Source organism: Simochromis diagramma, unplaced genomic scaffold (assembly GCF_900408965.1).
Source record: "Simochromis diagramma unplaced genomic scaffold, fSimDia1.1 OVJJ01000235.1, whole genome shotgun sequence".
Classification (NCBI taxonomy): domain Eukaryota; kingdom Metazoa; phylum Chordata; class Actinopteri; order Cichliformes; family Cichlidae; genus Simochromis; species Simochromis diagramma.
This window is the reverse complement of record NW_024386861.1, coordinates 248,091-269,986: the sequence shown is the minus strand read 5'-3', so window position 1 is coordinate 269,986 and position 21,896 is coordinate 248,091. Positions and strand designations below refer to the sequence as shown.

General features: G+C 42.4%; 1 protein-coding gene across 2 annotated transcripts in view; it reads right to left on the bottom strand.

Moving 5' to 3' along the window:
• The window catches only part of LOC120733241 (neuronal membrane glycoprotein M6-b-like), a 47,154-nt gene that overhangs the window by 9,292 nt on the left and 15,966 nt on the right, over nt 1-21,896 (bottom strand). Inside the window, exons 1-2 of one of the 2 annotated variants that reach the window (XM_040031305.1) lie at nt 19,831-20,042; nt 553-739 (exon numbers count right to left, since the gene is read on the bottom strand). In XM_040031305.1, coding sequence (XP_039887239.1) covers nt 553-739; nt 19,831-19,900 — 257 coding nt within the window. In that variant the 5' untranslated portion in view covers nt 19,901-20,042. Of the gene's footprint in view, nt 1-552; nt 740-19,830; nt 20,043-21,896 lie in introns of those variants that run through there. The other variant, XM_040031306.1, reaches the window with a different exon arrangement.

The following is a 21,896-nucleotide window of genomic DNA, read 5'->3' as shown; positions in this document are numbered from 1 at the left end:
GCCTAACTTAAGTTATTATTATTATTCTGAATACCTGACATTACAGAGTGTATAAGCACCCCGAGATCTTAGTTTTCATTTATATTTATGTCAGGATCCATTTTAAATATAATCACCAAAAAATATATTTCAGTCCTGTGGGAGAAGATTAGGGCCAAAAAAGGGGGTTGGGGCTGGATTTTTGTTTTCCAGATTTTAATCTCAGATCCCTTTTCCCCCCTTTCAGTGGCCCTAATCCTCTTCCATGCATTTCTAACCTTGACCTTTTGAGTAATAATTTTCTGACTGTTTATAACATGACCAGTTTACCAGTTTAAGGGTTCTAAGTTATGGCACACAATGTGGCGGGTTCTTCTCAGCAGACCATTGCAAGCATAATATCAGTAAATTCTGGTCATACCAGTTTTTAAGTAAAAGAAGGGGAGTAAGTGAAATACAGTGACAGGACTTATCCATGTCTAATCTTTTCCATAAGTGACATGTGATAAAATCATAAGTAAGAGAACGCCTTAGTGATGAACTACACTTGGATTAGAAACTCAGTGGACTTACACCACAGTGAGGGTGGCGTGGTCGCTAGATACCCTGGAGAAGTGATTCTCCAGCATGGTCAGAGTCCCAGTCAGCGCTACGTGGCCACATCCGCAGAACAGAGCCACACCTATGAAGCAGAGGATGGTGGCCACCAGCGAGGCATAGGGCACCCCGCCCAGACACTTGATGCAGCACTCGAAGCATCCTATAGGGGGAGACAAAGAGAGCCTGAGCCATAGGTGTTCTTTTGCATTTAGCTGCTAGAAAGCTTCAAAGACAGAAAGCTTTAAGGAAGGATACAAGAGCAAATAGGTCAGATTTGAAAGCACACACATGGCAAAATTGCAATTCAAATGTATGATTTTAACGATAGCAACGAGAGCTGACTGTGGCAACGTGACATCTCACATAGAGACTTGTTCGCCTCTGCTGATGACACTCAGCGCAACACTCGACGGGCCTTTTTGTCCACCGCTCTTTGATTTTTACTCAGGCAGAAACCTGCATGGATGTTTGCACTGCTGGGGCTGAATCAAGCGTGCACGCTTCAAGGGCTTTATGCTCATCTTTCGGAGCAGAACACCTCTCCATGTCGGGAATGTCGAGCGGCTAATCACGGCATCATTCACAGTAAGAGTGTGTTCACTTTGAGCTGAATATTACATGTAAGCTGTGCTACTGTACATGCTGTACACGCTCAAATCTTAAAACTACTTAGTTTTTTTCTTTGTTATGACCAACTTGCAAGATTAACTCATGACCTAATCTACATGAGTTTAAAATAAATTCCTATGAGCTACGTTATTTTTGTAGACCATTTTTGTAGATAAGTATTTGGGATTTCTATGCAACAAGAAATTGACAAATTGGACCTTTTCTTAGGGCAGGCGGAAAACGACTGAGATTTGCCTGTGCCCGTGTGCATATTTTCCAGCTTTCTGCAGCTGATTTTGCCTTTTTTCAGAAGTCAAAAGAGAGTGATGAATAATTTAAAATTATCCCTTGTGCACGAGTAGTTTCTACACAGTGATGATGATGAATTAGTAAATTTGTTTTCCATTAACCGCAGCAGTGTGTGAGGCTCCCTGCATGAGTTATGGGCTTGGGAGATACAGGTGCTGCAAACACTGTGCATCCTGCTGCCTCTGCTCCCTCTCACAATCAAGAGGATAAGGACTGATGATGAAGAGGGCAAATAAAACACTGTGTTGAGCTCGAGAGTTCGAATCTTAATAACTCCTCGAATAAACCATGAAGTTACTCAGGAAAAAAGACAAAATGAAATGTCTTGTGCGTGCCACTTTGCTGTTTCCATGACAACCCGCTCCAACCGGAAGCTTTGAAGCATCATAATTTTATTTTCAGAAGTTTGTTCAATTCAGACATTCCTGTATGTGAAACCTTGGAAATGTGATTTATCACATTACGCGTGTTTCAGAACCTGCACATGAAGGTCTGCAGAGATCGGACGATCTATAGCTGACAGCCCCTGCTACTAAAGTTGATAGCGAGCATTAGAGAATAACACCCTTCGTGCTAGTCGCAGCTCTTTAATGCATCTGACAGTTGATTCTATCAGAACATGAAATTCACTTCAACATCCACACAAGCCGGCGCTAAGACTCTCTGACAGCTTCTATCAACGTCAAGCTCAATCAATAGACTCTGGCAGGTGATGACACGAGGTGATAGCCTCCCACACAAAGCAATTAAACCGCACACTTGAATGCGTGCATACGCAGAAAGACACAAGACCATCTCAAGGTTGGCCGGAAGGGAAGAAAGTTTCACCAAAATGCAACAAGAGTGTCATTTTATAGTGAAAAAACCTTCTCTGCTACTACACAGTAGAGAGCATGGTAGGGTTGTAAGCTTGTGGACACTCGTTATTGATGAGCTTAAAGGAGCAGATTGGATTTCAGCCTCCCCGGGGGAAAGAATCATCAATAACATTACTGCTGGGAGAAAATATACTCCACCATGCTGAAGCTAAATGTGGCGATTATTACCTTTTAAATTTAGTTATCACATTATATGCTCCCATTTAATTAAGTCACTTATATAATAAGCTAATTAACTTATAAATAACTTGACAAAGGAAAAACAACAATAGCACTTTGCTTCCTGAAATAGACCGGGGATTAGCTTTGACTTCCACGACCTGAATATTATAAATTGTGTTTTATTCATCCATGCAGTGGTGCAGCCAGATGGTAATGCTTATCTTCTGGATATTAATTTGTTCCAGACTTAAATTATTTAACAACAGAGTGGATGATGCTAACTGATGTGACATATTCTGGTGACTACTGGTGATCCCTTATATGCTTTCTTCACACCAAATTTTACTTGATTAATGCTTTAGTTGATAACCAAATGCCTTCAAAGCTAACATTTTAGCTTCCTCAGATTTCTTCAGGGTTTAGTTCTAAACCAAAACCAAAAGTTGACCTGCTTACACACTACACTGTGACTACTGTAAATGTTAGAATTTGAACCAGCCAGGCTTCAGTATGTTATCGTAGTCTGCTGTTGTTAGTATTGATTATTAGCAAAGATTAGCATGCTAACACGCTAAACTGCTGGGGAAAAAGTTTTCCTGCTGAACACGGGAATGTCACTATAGCACACTGACATGAGAATTTGTGTTTGCAGCTGATAAAGCAAACTTTCACTACCAGAAACATGATTTGTTCTATGCACAAGTATAAAAATGTGCACTTCCTGTCACTGTTACAGTTTAAAAGGAATTTTTCTTCTTGCGGAATTTAGAGTAAAAATCTCAACTGTAGAAACTAATAAAGGAAAGGCTTGCAAGCGTCATTTTTAACCGTTACATATCTCTCTGTTATTGAAGGGTCTTTACCTTACAGTTTAAAGCACCTTTAGGCAACTGTTTTTATGATATATAAATAAAATATAATTTAATTTAATTACATATCCTTACATATACGTAATGACAAAAAATGTTTAGTGTGACTTTTATTCCACCCCTTGAATAATTATAAAAAAGATTATATACATATATATATTTTCACAATTTAATAAACAGCATTACTTTACAAAGCTTACACACATTTTTAAACAACTTCTGAAATAGATTTTATGCACAGCAGTCACACAGTTTTTTGTTTTTCACTGATCTAAAAAGAAATGTTCACTCTGGTCGATGCCCATGTCCCTCTTTAAAAGCTGAGACTCTACATCTGCGTGAACATAACTGAACCATAAGTCTAAGATGCAACTGCTCCCCTCCAAAGAGTGTTGCTGTTGATGAAGACTCTACGTTGCATAACGCAGCGGAGCCTCGTTGCGTAATAGATCCAAATCCTATTAATGTTAATGAAGAAAACGGGCTGATGGAGAAGTGCAGCTGATAAGGCTGGATGGCTCTAAACTCCTGAGCCCAGAAGCAGGCCAGGCCTCAGGGGGCCTGCAATGGAGTCGGTGGTCGATACAATGACAACCAGGAGGTTTAAAAGCTGCTCTCGGCTGACACTTCATCCTGCTATAAAATGTCTGTGTCAACAGGCAATTTAGTGTGCAAGTCTTCTGACCTTTCTTTCTTTTTCTTTAATTTGGAAAAGAGAATAAAACCAAAAGAGACGTGATAACCCTGCTTTTTCAAATGCAAATCAAGAACTTCCGGGAGATATTATCGTCCAGGTCTATTCATGGATGTGACCGAGGTGACTTTGTTCATTTAAGGCAAATCCTGAGATAGTGTGATTGGATTTTAAGGCTTATATTCTGCTGTTAACTCTGTATTTTCCTTGGCTCCATGCAGCTTCATGGATGAATTCATAGGTTTCTTTAAACACTGGTCAGGCCGCTTCTTCCGGTCTGCCTCTGGCTATGACTGTTTGTCAGCCTCAGTTTAAAACTGCGCTAATGGGAAACAGACAGGCCAGAGTGGTCAGCTCAAGCCAGCCCTAATGGAAATCAATGGGCTATTCATTAGAGTAGAATTTAGGTGAAACACCGAGGCTGGCCCATCTCTCTTGTTTTATAGCTCGCTGCATCTATCTCTGCCTTCTTCTCTGCTCTTCGACTGAAATATGACTGCACGCCCATGCAGCACTTACAGTGAGCCAGCTGGAGTTAATCGCTGAGACAATATGTTACGCTCCCGCTACGATGCTGCATCATATATCACCTCAACAATCTCACACCAAGGACGACGCATCAGTTTGCGGGGACGTTTCACAGGCTGTCTGTGAAGGTGCCCCACCAATAAGTCAGAACAAAAGACTTTCTGCTAATATTGTCAAACAACAGAGCAGCAAATAATATGACAGTCAAAGCTGCCACTGAGGATTAACATCCCCCTACTGTTAAAAAGCTTGTTTTCCTTCCAAGTGAGCTGCTTCGGCCTACAGTGCAAAACTATACATTTGTGGCTGCTGGTAAGAGTTAAGAGAAAGGATGATAACAGACGCCTGCTCTTTTTGCTTTCTGCACAGAGCGAAGGCTAAAGACACAGGGATAGAATAAAAGAGTTGAAGGCAGCATAAAGTCAGGAGTTTCAGAAAAAAAAGGAAAAGGGTGAATGGAGATGAAGAGCGGCAACAAGATGGATAGAAGCAAGCAGAGGAACAAAGGGATGAGTAAGAAAAAGGAAAGAGAGAAGGAGGTGAAGACAGGGAACGCGAGAGAGAAACAACAGAGAGAAGAATGAGAAAGAGTAAGTGAAAAGCAGTTCTTGGCCCCAGGGCCGCAAATGGCAGTTGCCATAGCAACGTGTTACCCGCGACCCAGTTCAGCGGTAGCGTAGTCCTTAGCAGCCGCTGCGCTCTTCTCACACGTACACTCAGAGTGATGTAGCCTGAATCAAAACCCAGAGATCGGTGCTCAATGGAAGTCAAAACAAAAATAACAACCAGCTGCAGGACGTTAAAGCAACTGGAGCTATAACACAGGAAATACGGAGGGAAGGCAATCTGGTTTACTCTAAAGTCGCTTTTTGGGAACTGGGTCAAACAGAAATTGCAAGTAAGAATAGTATACTGTTAGTACATGTCACAAAAAGTCACATAGACCGCTGATGTGGAAGTATTGTGCCCCACTCATACATGTTATAACTTGTAACTATTATAACTTCAGACCATGATAAGCTTTCTTGGTCTGAAGTTACACCTTTCATTAAGTGATGCAGGAAATTCAGCTAACAGATGCTTCACCAGGAACTAGTTAAAGCTTAGTTTTCTGAAGTGGACGCACATGAGATGCTCGTCTATATTCATGTGTATTAATGACAGTGAGTGAAAGCTGGCAAGCCCCCAGTTTAGAAAAGCACGAGCTGCAGCAGTAGATGTGCAGCCTTAAAGAGTATTTTAAGATTTTGAACATTTTCACAGTTTTGCAGTCTCTTATGAAGGGAAACTGAAGCCATTATGTTCTCCAAAGATGTCTCTGACCAAAACAGCGCCTTTTCTCCAACAAATCATGGGAGTTGACAGTCAGCTGCTACATCTGTTTGTGTTACAGCGGCACATTAATGTGGATTCATTCGAACTATTTCACTATTTCAGCACATCCTTAAATCGGATACTTGTGAGGTAAAAGTGCCTCTATCATCACGAAAAGCTTGAAAGCTGGTGATGTAAAAACTTCCACTACCCACCATTTGCCCACTGTCAGTGTAAAGCAATGCAAATATTTTAACCACCATCAACTGCAGCTAACACAGCAATCAACAGGAGGTTTCTGGTGCAGCACCAACAATAACCAGCAAAGAGTTGCCAACTGGTAATAAACCAAGAGTGCACATTTTCCCCAAGGAACCACAGGTTATGAGGGTTTCACCAGCTGGTCGCTAGGCCCGTGTGGCTGAGGCCTTAAATATTTAACAACAGTGGCATTTCTTCATCCTCATTTCAGGTTTTCTGAGCAGTTAGCCTTGTTTTAGAACCAAAGCCTTATTTTTTTCATCAAATTCAAACCCAAGTCTTATTGGACAAGAGAGCCTTTGAGGCTCTTTGACTGGATAAATGAGGCCTGGCACGCAGTGGATGTGGTTGGAGACAGAAGCTGTCACAGATTGCTGACATCTTTTGTGATTACGCTCCGCTTCCTGTCAATCACCTGACACCCACGACACAAAATGAAGAGCGTTTGCTATGAAATAATCCCTCGAATACACTTCGCATTATAAACTTTGTCACATTTTGTAGCATTTGGTTTTAATAACAGACTTCTAAGTAGGTATGAAGGGAAAAATAACTGAGGTCAATATATCCTTGTTTTCTCAGTCGGTAGCAGGATCTGCTAATGTCTAGTTGATATTGCCTTGATTTATGCACTGTATTTCTCTGGCTACATCGATTTCTGTGCTTCTATAAATCAGATTTAAATATAAACTGAGAGTAAAGGCGTCCCACTGTCCTGATAGTTAATGATTTGCCATAAACCTAGTGGCACAGCATGATTATCGCCAACTGTGAGTGCGCACAGTGCATCTGCCAGGAATAACAGCGTTATTAAAGCTTTGTGAATATTTCAGCGGCCGATCTGGCCACTGCCTGAGGCTCCATTCAAATTTAGAAGTGTTGTATTCATTATGGGGCAATTTCCTCACAGTGCATTATGGGTAGATTCCCACAAGAGAGAAGAGAGTGGGAAAGGTGTGGGAAAGTGAAGGAAGAAAAAAGAGATGGGAGGGGGGGGGTGGATGACTGCGCCTCCTCTGGTGGAGATGGAAAAAAAAAAAGCCCCATCTGCTCAGTGGCTGCAGACTCCCGGCACAGCCACGCACAAACTACAGCTTGGGAGATTTCCATTGTTCCACTTTGTGGAGAGGGATAAAATGTTCTTCAGAGCTTCTTCAAAACTGCAAAAGAGAACATCAAAAGCGCAGCATTACGAAGTTCAATTCGCTTTTTCTCAGTATTTTCTTTAACCAGTTTTTTCCACCAACATTATTCACTAAATCTGGGAACACGGCTACATCACCGCAACAAAAAAGAAACAGTTGGATAATCAGCCTGGTTGTAAGGAAGCCAACAGCTAGGCCAGATTATGCACATTGGCACAAAGTTGCAAACGCTGATTGGTTGCAACCATTGTGATGTGCCAGTAATGTTCTGGGTAAACATTTTAATAATTCTGACTATACAATGTTAGAAAAAATTACCGTGAGAAATTCCTGGAGCCCAGACAGTTTTCTACAAAGGATCTGTCTACACAACAGCAGCAATGTCAGTCCTTTCAGTGTCTACCTGTGATTGAATCAAGCACAGTGCTGGGTGTAGGCCATATGCATTTTGTCTGAAGCCATTTAAGTGGTTATGCAGAGAAAAATGTTAAAAAGCAGAATTTAGGGTATATTTCTTGCACTTTTAGCAACTGGACTGATCAAAAAGACAGCAGATGATAAGCTGTCGTGGTCCTGAATCTAAAGATAATCAGTATACTGTGGCGTAGATGCAAATAGAAGCCAAAACAATTACTCACTGCAATTAATTTTAATCAAATTTGACTAATATACTATAAACAGGACTATCTGCATTCTCTCATCTCTGTAATAAAAAAATAATTATCTCACGGATTATCTGGCAGGTTATTAGCACATGCACAGTTGCTGTATCTGCATGATTCGTCAGATGCGTCTTCTGCAGACCGTTCTGTGCAAAGAAACAACACGAGAATACTCATTTTGTTTTATTTTCTTTCAATTTTCTCCTCATTTTGCCTCCATCTGTCACTGATCTTACAACGACACTTTGAAGTTGTTTTCGGTTGCTTTTCAGAACAATAAGAAACAAAGCAGCACATAATGGTTTGCCCGCAAAAAGCCTGTAATTCACTCAAAAAGCTTCACTTATTGCTCAAAAGAAAACATTTGTTTCCGTGAACAAATCAGTGTCAGAACCTTGACAAATGTACCATCCTGTCAGTGCAACAGAGTTTAAGTAGTGTGGTGGTTAGAGCCACTGCCAAAGCAAACAGGTCCTGGTTTCAACCCCAGGCTGGGCTTTCCGTGTTGAGGTTGCATGTTCTCTCTGTGCTTTTGTGGGCACAAATCCTCTAGCTTCCTCCCACAGTCCAAAAACATGTGTGGGTAAAGTGGTGTTTCTAAATTGGGTGAGCATAAATGTCTGTCAGACTGGCAACCCGTTTTTCCACCCATTGACAGCTGGGGTGGACTCCAGCTCCCCTGCAGCTCTGAACTGGAAAATGGATGGATAGGGCTTTTCTGATGAGGGGTTTCGTCTTAAATTCTAACAGCAGGAAGTTACATATCACCTGTGTGTGGTAGAGCAACTATTAGACATCTTTCATTTTTGTTTTTTTCTTTTCAGCATCCCGATGACTTGGTCACATCAGGTCATGTTTGCAGAAAAACAAAATATGCAACTGGCTTAATCATTGTGCGTTAATGGACTTACCCAGAAGACGTCTGAGTACGTTCAACTGAGAAGGACATGAACTTTCATATGTGGAAAGTGTGGACTGCTCACAAGCATTTGCATTTAGTTCTAAGGAATGATAAGTTCCTGATGTTGGAGATAGTTTCTGATCTTTTGATTTCTGTTCTGAGGAATATACCAGCTTGTAGCTGATTAAAAGGACGTGCTGGGTTTTTTTTTGCAGTTTTATTTCCCACGGTACATAACTGACCCAAATCTTCTGTTTGTGAGAAACCCTTGGCTGATTTTGCAGAATTACGAAGGGCCACAGGGTCAGCATCTGCCCTGGCGTAACTGAGCTTGATGGAGCGTGCGACGCTCAAATCCCGTTCTCGGCACTCCGCTGCGTGATCAATACTTTTTTATCCCGCTGATCTGTGCCGTGTTCATTCCCCTGCAAAGCTCTCTCTCTTTCAGCAGTCAATCTGAGCTAAACGCTGCCAGCTGGGAGAGAGAGGGAGAAGCAAGTCCCAAGACACACATAGCAAACACACTTACCCATGTTAAAATAAATTCTACAGAAATGCCTACACAGATGGGGCGCACATGAGAGCGGATGCTCACACAGATGTAGAGCAAAACACACAAACTGTCAAAATCAGCTTGTTGCCAGTTTGCATCCAAACCACCACGGTTGACACTGACGCTTCCAAAAAGGGGACACGCCAAGAACAAAAATAATGAGCAGCATGAAGTTTAGGACCCCTGATTTATCTTCAGGGAGTCACGTCATTTGGAGCGTTTCATCGCACAATATGATGAAAGAACACTGTATTCCTCTGGGGCTATTTGGCATAATGAGGCGAGTGCAATTAACATGCACAGCACTAAAGGAGTTCATTTAAAAGCACCTGCCTTAAGCGTGCAGTGACACGATTTAAAGCCTGATGGCAGATAGTTCATTGACCTCATACCCTGTGTGAAAACTACTTAAACCGCTCTCCATTGTCTCCTATCGTCTCGTATTCAGAGGCAGGGTCACCTGTCCTGAGCCACCGTCTGCTGGCTCAGTGGAGCGCAGTCAAAGCTATTACTTTGAGTCTTGTTCCACCAAAATGTAAAATGGCCCCTCTGGCCAGAAGTGCGGTGCCATTGGAGTGAATGGCTCAGCGGTTACGCAACCAACTTGGCTAATGTCACTTTCCCTGAGACGTCAAAGAAGTCAGTGGCCCTCCCCTGGCCCATTCGCCTCTCCTCCAACTCGCCCTCCTCCCCCTCGATGTGATCATGGAGATTCACTTTCAGCCGCCTCAGGGACTCTGCACGTTAAGTCTGTGTGTGTGGCACAAAGGCACCACTGAGCATGAACTTTAAAACATGAGCTACAAGTCTCATTTAGTATAACACAAAAGCACGTTCTGCGGTGGCTGACTTCACATAGTTACATCTCTTATACATATGAAAAGAAAAGGCTACGAGATGAATCGTACATAAAAAAGCAGGACTGAGACTCTTGCCTGAAATCGAGCCACAGAATGACCTACACGTAACTCCGGCGAGTCACTTGTTGATGTCAGCTGTGGCTAATGATCACAAGCGCTAATCGGCGTCAGGAATTTTATTAGGTATGGATGAGAGAAGCAGATTGGACATCAGTGGGTGATGGACGGGGGCCAGAGGAGGTTGGCATCACTCAGGAACAAGACATGCTGCGCCAACCTGCCACTTGCTGCTATTCATACACTCACTGCAGTCTGGGATTCAAACATAGATGCAGTGTTGGAGGGTGATGTGTTCAGATTACAGTTCTTTTGCACTAGCAGGGGTATTTGCTTCCAAATTCTAGCAATCTGTTGCTTCTTGCTAGGGCAACACAGTTATAGACATCAGCAGTTTGGGTGTAATTTTGTTTTTAATTTGTCCTCAGTTAGAATGTTAGAATTAGCGGATAATGTTGGTTAATGTTGGCATGATTGTGAGGCTAATGCGAGCTAAGAGGTCCGTCTTCCACAGTAGGAAGTAGCTAGCTGTCTTAGAAAGGCCTGCACCTTCACCAATATTTACACACCACTTTGCATTCATTCATTCATTATAATTAATCTGTGGTTCTCTTTCACAGTCTGTCTTTTGACCCCTCATCTCAGACCAATTGTACCAGATGGCTGCCACTCACTGCTTCAAGCGTTTGCTCATAGAGGGTCGTGTGATTGTTGGGGTTTTCTATCTATTATTGTAGGATCTTTACTTTAAAATATAAAGCGCCTTGAAGCAACTGTTGTTCTGATTTGGTGCTGGTTAACTAAAATTGAACTGAACTGGTGTTTGTGGAAGAACTGGCCCTAGTAGGACCTCATCCAGGGAAGTTCTGGGGGATAACAAGGTATTTAATGCGAGGTAGGTAGCGTACTTTAGAGTAAGAAGAAAAGCTAAGAATGATAGGATGTATACTGTCAAACATCACCATGAAAAACATAATATTCAAGATGCAGTCGGAACAACAAAACCAGTGCAACCATGATGATGATGATGATGAATTTTAGGGTGTTTCCGTACAGGTTTTTGGGGCAAGAAATTTAACTGCGACTCCCAAGATCCATTTTAGGAAGCAAACATGGCATTTACTTAAAAGTCCAGTTTACAGAATAGTTGCAGACAAACTGTCTGATGACCAATTTTATGACACACATGGGAGGACGGCTCCATGCTTGTTTATGCCAAATTCTGATCCTACCATCTGAATGCTGCAGCAAAATTTGAAAGTCATCAGACCAGCCAACATTTTTCCAAACATCTGTTTTTAGGAGTGACACCCAGCGTGCTCTTCTGCATGCCTTGGTTGTAACAAGTGGCTATTTGAGTTACCTGTTGCCTTCCAATCAGCTTGAAGCAGTCTGGCCATTGCCCTCTGACCTCTGGCATCAACAAGACATTTTCATCCAGACACCTGCTGCTCACTGGATATTCTCTCTTTTTCTGGCCATAAACCCCAGAGAGGTTTTGTGGGAAAATCTCACCAGATCAGCAGCTTCTGAAATACTCAGACCAGCCTGTCTGGCACCAACCACGCTCAAAGCCACATAAATCACCTTCCCCCAAGTGCTAACTTCATAGTCATGTAAACTGTTTCTGAATGCATTAACTTGCTGTCATATGATTAGCTGAATGAAATTATGGCACATTCTCAAGTTTAGTTTAGTCATTTTGGGCAAATTTACACGCTGATGTAGAAAAATCTCCTAAATCACCTGATGTCCATATTTTAATAATTAAAAAGACTGGACCTGCCACTGTAAGTCACACAATAAAGACCAAGCTGAAATGAGTTAACCCACTCCAGAAACCAAGTGAAATTAAAGTAACAATATCAAAACTCTGTTGACATGTTGTAAAACACCATGCTTTCTTTTTAAAACTCCTTTGTGACGCAGCGAATACAAAGATTCCTTTTAAGGTGAGAAACAAAAGGCTCTTTTAAAGGGAGTTTCCTCAGTGCAGCGCGCTTTCATGCAGACAATAAATAGCAAGGCACTCTAACACGACATAGTCCTTGTTTTGTGTGTACACACAGAGATCAGAGCCAAATAAAAAAGATGTGACCACAGTGCAGGGACCGAGAGTAAGAGCACAATGGTGCACCACACGGTCTCGCCCACATGTGTGTACAAAAATAGAGCTTTTCCTTTAGTGCAAGCGAAGCACTGACACAGACATTCCCCTCAACCACTCCTGGTCATTGACACGTAAACAAATACAAGCGCACACACGGACACACACACACATATCCAGATGGAGGCTGACAGCATGCTTTGGGCAAATGGCTTCAAATGAGGAACACATGAGCCTCTCTCTGTGTGACGGCTTTCACATGCTCCCACAACCTCACACACCTCCGGGGCGGGAGGAGGATAGGCGAAGGGTGTGTGCGCATTAGTGTAAATGTGGGAATGAGAGAGAGGGAAAAGGACAAGACAAAAAGGAGAAGAGAGGAGACAGAAGAAGCAGAGGAGAGAAGCAGAAAAAAAGATAAACGTGGCACTTAATGACAAATTAATCGGTGGGAACAGTGAAGATGCCAGAGCACGTGGGGTCAGATTTGTCAGAGGGATTTTGAAAGCATGTAAAGACAGAATCACAAGTGTAGTTTGTGTTTTGCACAGAAAAAAAAAGATTTTCCTTTAGTTTTGCTGATTCCTTGCATGCAACATTGACCTGATAGCACAGCAAAGCACCGGCTACATAAAAATGCATGTAAAATCATCCATTTATGGATATTTTGAAGCCTCAACTTTGGCATCTTTGACTATCTTGAGAGGATCTGACTGAGAAACCAAGCACACAGGACGCTTCTGTGACAGAGAATCACACGGTAGCCCGATCTGAAAGCAAATGCTGCGATATTGTCTATATGACTAAAATGGGACCATATTTTCATGTGTCGCCAAATACAGAGTTTAAACTGGCGATAGAGACCATAACCCCATAAGGAACATTCCTGCTGTGACATTAAATCAAGTGGGAAAAAGAGTCATCTTCCCATGCACTTCTATTCTTTTTTTGCAACCAGAGGAGTCGCCCCCTGCTGGCCATTAGAAAGAATTAAGGTTTAAGGCACTAGCAAATAAGATTTCACTTTTTAAAAGACAAACTATACTTCTTAAGTTTTTCTTATTTGTCTTTGATGCTTATCTATATAAATAAATAAAGCCTTGAATCACTATTAATGTAACTTGTCCTTGTTTTAACCCTGTAAAGCCTGAACTATGAAATAAACTTGCGCGTTTACTGAACTTTCTGACAAATTTAAAATAAAAGACATTAACTGCCAACTTGCATGTACAAGTTTGAATTAGTATAATTTTTGCTACTTCAGTGGCTCTAAATGTGTCTAGTTATAAAAAAATAAAGTCATACTGATGATGTAGAGGTCTCAAAAATTCATATTAAATATGATGCAGTTGGTGTTACAGGTTCATATAATATTTTTGGCGTTGATGAACAAACAGATTAAAAGTTCACATGGACATAACTACATATAGTTGATGTGTGGGAGCTTTTTTCTTTTTTGTCTGCCATAAAAAGCAAGTGAAGGGAGTAAAAGCCTTAGTGAGAGGAGGCTGTTTGTAACAAAGTCCAGTAGGAGACCGATTCCAGCTCAGGCGAGTCTGTGCATTCGAGTAGACGTGGGTGTGTGAGAGAAAGAGCGAGGTTTGCATTTGGCCGGACTGTTAGGTGTCAGCTCCCAGTTTAATGGTGACTGAAACACTGTGTCAAAGCACCGATAAAGGAAGCAGCACCTGTAAGCATGGCTTACACCAACACATGTCTCAAAAAATATTCATATCAATGTAACTTTGGTATATCGTGACCTGAACTTTATCTAATTTCTACTTTGCAAGAGAGAAAAATATTGGGATGCTCCACAAAGCCGCTGAAGATAAATGCGTGTAGGCCGAGTGATGAATTTACCAGTTTCCTGCCCTGAAGACAAATATAAGCGCTGAATAATGACTGGCTTTCTGGTAAATCTTACTCCTTCACAAGTGTGGAGAGGAAGCTTCTTAAGATTTATGTGTATGTGTGGGTGTGTGTGTGTGTGTGTGTGTGGCAGCAGAGCTTTGATTTGGTCTGTAAAGTGGATTACAAGGCAGAAAAAGACTGAACACAGGCGGCATGCTCCTTCAAAAAAGGAGCAAAAATCTCCATTGGACGTATATTTACTTGGCAAATAAATCCTCTGTTGGTGCTTTACATCCACACACAAATAAAAAATGAGAGGTCAAGAGAGGAGCCCAAACTTTTTAATATGACATTAAAGAATAGCTTGATCGAGATGTAGTAAAGACAGCTGGGGAGAGAAGCTACCCCGATATTCACGAGAAGCACAAACCAAATGTCAGCAGGGAGGACAGCCCCGCCCGGCTCCTCACCGCCGCCTCACCTGATTGAGGATCATCAAACAGAGGTTGGCCTTTAAATTCAAGGTGTCAGCCTGGGCTCAGCTGGACTGTAGCACTGAAGCTTTTTTTCTCCAGTGACCCCTGTCTGCCCCCCTTCACCCCCCCAAACATATACACGTATAAGGCCAGGATGTCATCACACCTCACAGTGGTTATTTTCCTCTTTGTGCAACCTTGCTGTCACTTTATGAATAAAACTGAAGCACATTTTCAGATTGTTACTTTTGTGATGTAAAAATGTGTTAAAAATGAGCAAATTGGCATTACTGGCACTGCCTTTACTTGGTGCCGGATCCATACAAAAAATTTGCAGTATCACACAGTCTCTGATTGGATGCCCGGTCGATGGTCTTAGAAACCAGTTCTTACTGCATCCTGGATGAGCTTAGTGCAGCAAAGCAGCTCTCTACCTGCAGCAGGGCCCGCTTAGACTGACTTTTCAGCTCAAAGAAGACTCCTAGAGCAGAAAGAAAACTAGTTATGGAGTCCATCGACCATGGGGCGAGAGATTCTCTAGGAAACATGTGACAGGAAGGGCCAGGACTGGTTGTTTAGCGGAAACGGAACTTTCAAAATAAGAGTGAAAGGATTGAAGTGAATTGATTTGATTTAAAATAAATTTTATTTTTTTCTAAAATGAGCTGTCAAATCTGGAGAGATTCTCGCCGGCCTGGATTCTAGGCAAGAAAAGGAGCTTTTTGAAATTCACAAAGACATGCAGACCCTTCAGTCTGCTTTAGCGCGAGAGTCTTGTAAGATTCAGAATTTTTAAATGCAGGTGCGGGTAAGACAGCAGAAAGGAAAAAAATTAAAAAACAAAGCCTGATTAAGAGGAACTCGCTTTGTGCTTCAGAAGCTGCAGCAGCAGCTCTGCCCTTCCATGCAGAAAATTCGACTAAACCTGTATCCTTCCAGACAATGATGTAATCTCTTACGGTTCTGATCTGAACATCATAACCAAAGACGGCGAGCCGGCACTGGGTTATGTAAGAGCAGGCCTGCACGCACACACAAGCAGGGGAGGGAAGGACGGTGTGTGTGTGTGTGTGTGTGTGTGTGTGTGTGTGTGTGTGTGTGTGTGTGTGTGCGTGTGTGTGAGAACAGGCCAAGCATTTACAACAAAGGGCAGGACAGAAGCAGCAAGTTGAAATGCGCTCAGGGGCACTTTCAAGCGCTTAAAGCCGCTTCAGGGAGTCACATTAAAGGTAAAAAAAAACGTTTTTAAAAAAGAGATGCTTGCTTTCGCTAATCAAACCGTCTCAGCCTAATGAAATCTGATATAATTGCACCTCAGAGAGCATAGATGATGTCTTGTTATCTGAGCTCAGAGCACCTCAACGCACAAACGCACACGCACAGATTAGAGATTATAGGACGCAATCAAGCAAAAGGATCAATCCGAACCCACCCAAACACCACCCGCCACCCACCCCCTGATTATAAACCACGTCTGTGTTCTGTGTTCATTTTCCAGTTTGTAATTACTCTCAGCGAAATGTCACACAGAGACCCTGCAGACAGACACAATGAAGGTTCAATTAAGAACAAGACTCTGTTTGCCATGATTGGCTAATGGAGCTGAAGCTAAGGGAACATGTAGCTAATGGAAGCAAGTAATGTGAAGAGAAATAATCCAAAGTATGTGCTAAAATATCATACTTATGACTCCGTTCACTTATAATATTCTAAGAATAACCAAAACTAGACACAGCATGAAAGCCAGCTGCTTCACTGCTTCCTGTCTTCATGCTAAACGCTAACTGACAGACTTGACTTTGGCAAGAAAGTTCAAAAAATTATATCTAACTACACATCCTCTAAAGTACAGAACTTTTGAGCATGAAACTCAAAATATTTACATTATGGACAGATTTTTAAATTGTAATGTTTTCACTTTTTCTCTGTTTGTCGCAGAAATGATCCTAAAGCCATACATACTGTATATAAAAGATGGACTTTGGTTAGCATAGTTTTGGAACGGATGAGAAATGGGTGGGTTTAACTCAGGCTCAGAAGGATGCTGTGTGCTCATTCAATAGTAACTTGTCAGTCACAATGTAGAACCCACTCAAACATATCCTTCTTGGTCATCTCTTTGGACAGAAATAAGGGGCTAATTTAAAAAAATGAGCATTATGCTGTATTCAATAAATAAATAAATAAAACTTTAAATTAGTGCTTGAGCCCATAAACTCATGCGAAAAAAATTTCCTGAGGTCACAGATCAAGGCAACAAACGGCAGTTTCCCTTTTGCCTTTTATACAATTGGAATTCCATCGGAGCCGCCCTCTGCTGGCCGTTAGAGAGAATGCAGGTTTAAGACACTTCGTAAATCCGCCTTTTATGTACAGGTGGAAACGCCTGCTATAATAAGAACTATCACAAAGATGCTGTTCGAGCTATTTGGCGGGAGGTGGCTGTCTCCATTGGGGTGGAGGCCCCCGTTGCTTTTGCAGTGTATTCTATTAGGTAGCACTTAGCATTCATTTAGATTTTCACGAAATGTGTCCATGACATTGAGTGGATGTTACAATGAAATAAGTGTAAGCCTCTACAAAGAGAAAAAACTCTACTTTTTGTTGCTCTTGCTACAATTTCCTGCTACCCACGGTGCCACAATGGATGTAACCGCAATCAGCTGACATAAGCAGTTCTTTAATCAGTCGTTTAAAACTAAACACGAAGAATCCGCTGCAGAAATAGGAACCCAAGCATCACAATTTAAGCACAAATCCTGCCTTGAGCCTCCGACTGTGACACCAAGCATCTGGGATTGTTTAAGTGTTTACTCCAAACTTCGTACATGTGCTTCCTGATTCAGAAATGCTGGCACACACGGACACAAGCGCCTTACACGACAGCGCTCGCCTTGTTGCCCCAACTTTAAGTCTTCAGCTTCTTAAGGGATGCTACAAGCTTATGGTCACATTCCAGATGTCAAAGGCACACACAAATGATTACACCAACAAATAGGCCATCCTCCAATCTGGTCTATTTTGGGACACTGGTGTAGGTGGACTTGGTTGCGCAACATCACACCTGGAGCACAGCAGCGAGGCTGCAGAACTAGGAGAAAGCAGCTGTGTTATAATGTCGCTAATTCAGAAAATAGTCATTAATGAATTCAAGGGCTCAATCGATAGCTATAAATATGGCTCTCTATCTTTAGAGGCCTTTAAAGAGGCTTCGCCCACTCTCTCAGCTGAAGTCACACAAAAGGCTCTCATTGGACATGGGCGTGCGCGTGACAGGATGCCTTGGGAGAAGATGATGTAATATCTTTTTGAAACATCACTGTTGAGGGACACCCCACTCTTTTGAACTTTACGTCACAGACAAACGGTGACCCAGCAATATCACCGAGACAGGACCAAGGAATAAAATAGAGTTCCAGCAAAACCACATAAACTTACTGACAGAGTCTGTGCTTCTAGTTTGATTTCCAACTAGGAATAAAGATTTCCTTCCAAACTTACCGAATCCAATCCAATACTAAAAGTACAAATGTAAATATTTTCTTCCAATCTAGTCATTTTTAGCCGGTTTTATACATGCTGCAGAAATATATTTATGTTTTCAAGCATAAACACTTCATTTTAAGATGGGTTCACACACAACTGTGAATGCAATCTGCAGAAGACACTGCATGGCGCTGTGAGGTGAGTGTCTGTGCAAAGCCCTCCGGGCGTATGCACTCTGACTTGGTGTCACCTATCCTCCTCTCTAAGGAGGCCTAAGGGCAGGATGTCTGATCAGCTGAAACACAACCCTTCCCCAGGTGTAAACAGAAAAAAAGGTGTTTATCTTTAAAACACCCATCACTGACTAAATTACGACTTACACCTCAGACTGTTTGTGCTGCACATTCACATTTTAGTAAGTCTATAATCACCACGGCCTGTTTTCAGCTGCCCCCAAACTGCAGGATGTGATTTTTACTACCAGGCCACAACGAAAACAAATCAGTCACATCCACTCTGTATGGACGTCGAGTCCTCCGACGCACAAAGAAACGCCTACACAGAGTCAGTATGAGCAACAGTTTGAGCACGATTTTGAGGGAAAAATATCTAATTGCTTGCTTGTCTTTGACAGGTGACAGGCTGTTTGCACATTTGCGCCTGTAAATTCATTCCATGTGCATGTAAAGGTCGAAATGTATTTCAACCACTGATGGTGTGACATACATTGTTGCATTTTCATTGTATTATATAAAAACGAGCATGGCGCAGGGGTCCAAATCGGCATGCGTGCATCACACAGAGGCTCTGTTTCCAGTGCGCCTGGGTTCTAAATGATGGACGCGACCATCTTTTTGCGCCAACAGGATCATTGATTGTTTCGTAGCCTCCGGTTCGTCTAATAAAAGCTGATTTTTTAATTATTTTTTTTAAAACAACAACAAATAAGAATCTCTTCTATATTCGATTAGCCGCGCTCCTGACAGTTCAGCCCTTATGGAGACCGCCGATAACAATCAAAGCGGCTGCGGCGGGAGGATCCACCTGGCGGAAAACAATAATGCAGCCGTGCACGGCGCGCGGCCCCGTTATCAGCCGCTCATTAGGCAGGAATGAGCTCACGATCGTGCAGCAACGCAAAAGCAAATTGGCATTAATGCATGCTCCATAAAACCAGAACGAGCAACCTTCCCGAGCGCATCAAGCCGCCCACCCCCTCATTGTCTCCCCCTGCATCCGTCTCCCCCCCCCCACGCACACACATTCTTTGAAATCGCAAACCAAGACGTTAAATTGCGCTCGAAACCGCGCGAAATAATCTCGATCACCATATTCCCACGTCGCCAAATCGCCCTCAAATAGGTGTGAGGCCGCAGAACAAAAAAAGCCATGCTATTGTGTCGCGCGCAAGCGAGAAAGCCATTGCAAGTAGGTTAAACCCGCTCGCGCTGGCGCAGACGCAAATGTCTCCAAAGACAGGGGGAAAAAATGCCAAAAACGCGCAAATGCCAGCTGCGGATTGAGCGTACCTTTGCTCTCCTGCCCCTCGTCCTGAGTCTCCTCTGCGTTGGACTCCATGGCAGGCTTTGTCCCGTCCATTATTTTAGGGGAATATAGTCTCCTTGCAGGCTACTTGCACTTGTACCTTACAGTGTGTGGATGATGGAGCCTATCCTGGTGACTGGATGCTCTCTCTCTCTCTCTCTCTCCGTCTCTCTCTCTCGTACACACCCTCCCTCTCTCTCTCCCGCTATCTCTCCTTCTCTCTGTTTAAGCTCGCCACCGTCTCTCTGTCTATATCAACAATTCAGTTTCGAAATGCAAATGCACACGCATCGGTGTTACAGAACAATGCCCCCAAAATGATGGCTGCCGACTCCCTTTTTGGCGCCCAAAATCATCCTCATGATGTAAATTACTCTCTAAATATATTTTGGTGACATATTATTGCAAAAATAATAATAATAATAAAATCCTGTCAGACTGTTTCATCTGTGGATTCCTGTGATTTTGATTTGTTTTATTGTTTGCTTGGATAAGGACAAAATGTGCAGGTGATTTCAATATGCAAACTCACGAGTAACCATGCAACCACAACCACACACACACACACACACACACACACACACACACACACACACACACACACACACACACACACACACACCGCCCCCTCTCCATCTGGTGAGCTAAGAGAGAAACAGAGAATGAAGGAGGGAAGGAAAGGATGGAAAGAGGCAGAAAGAGGAAGGGAGGGAGTGAAGAGGGGAAAAGAGGGAGATGCTGTAACAGAGTGTAACTGTGTGAAATAAAAGCGAGCAAGAACCTGAGCAGGAAGGCTGGGAAAAGGGGGTAGTGACTGATTTTCAGCTTTCTCTCACATTGAACATCAGTTATTTTAACACTTCTGAGCAACCAGCCAGCTCTCATTAACAGCCAGCACGCTCAGTTGTGTGTTGCATAATGGTTATGTTTCATTCAAAATCAATCTCTTGCTTTCCTCTTGTGTTTAAGTAGCTTCAATTAAACTCATTTGAGCTCTGACCGAACCATCTTTGACCAATTAGAGCTTCCGAACTGGTACAAAGCGACACGTTCACCTCTGCATTTCACTGCTGATTAGTTGTTCCCACAATCTAATGAAAAACCGATCAAGGTGGGTCCTTGAATCCCAGAGAAATGCCTACATTGTGGGGGTGTTTATGCAAAGTGGTGGTCGAGGGAGTGTGTTGTGCAGTTTTCATCATTCACCCCATTTTCTAATAATAAACACATCCCCAAACAATGGGACACCATCTGTCCCGAATCCTCTTAAATAAGATTTTAATTTGAGCCCACGCGTCCCTGTTTTAGACAAAGCTCAGCTCACAAAAACAGTTTAGGAAATCCCCCCCCCCCCACCCCACCCCCACCCCACCCCACCCCAACAGCCCCTGATGTTTTCATCTAACAAAACATCAGACGCCAGAATGGCTAACGTGACATATATGACATTTAGTGGGTCCATTCACCCTGAGGGTTGAAATTAACACCCTGCCCTGCACCATATGCTGGTGAATCCAAGAGGGTTTCCAATCACACTGACTTTTTGACATTTGAATGGCTCTAAGCACCACGAGGAAACCTGAGCCTGCTGCATAAATGAATGACCACCCAACGAGACACCACGAAAACATGTAGGAGTCAAGGGAGTTTGGTAAGAAGTATTATTCCCTTTAATGACAGCACACTTCAGCACCGGAGCCAGATGATTAGTTGAGCTTCTGCCATACGAAAACATGTAGTTATCATAGAGCATAATTATTTCTTTGTGTGGTCCACAAAAAAAAAAAAAAAAAAAAAATCCACAGTGATACAAAGGCTGTGAATAGCTCCCATAATGATTCATCTGGGGTTTTTAATTAACAAGTTAATCATTATAATTTCATGAAGGAAACTGTTCTGCTCGAAACCTGAAACAGCAAATGTTTGTCATTGTTGCTTAAAAAGTGAGAGAAAATGAATGGACACAGCTTTAAAAGGGAATTTAGACACAGAAATACAGAATAAAAAAATCAGCAAAAAACATTTTAAATGAAAGGAAAGAAAAACTATG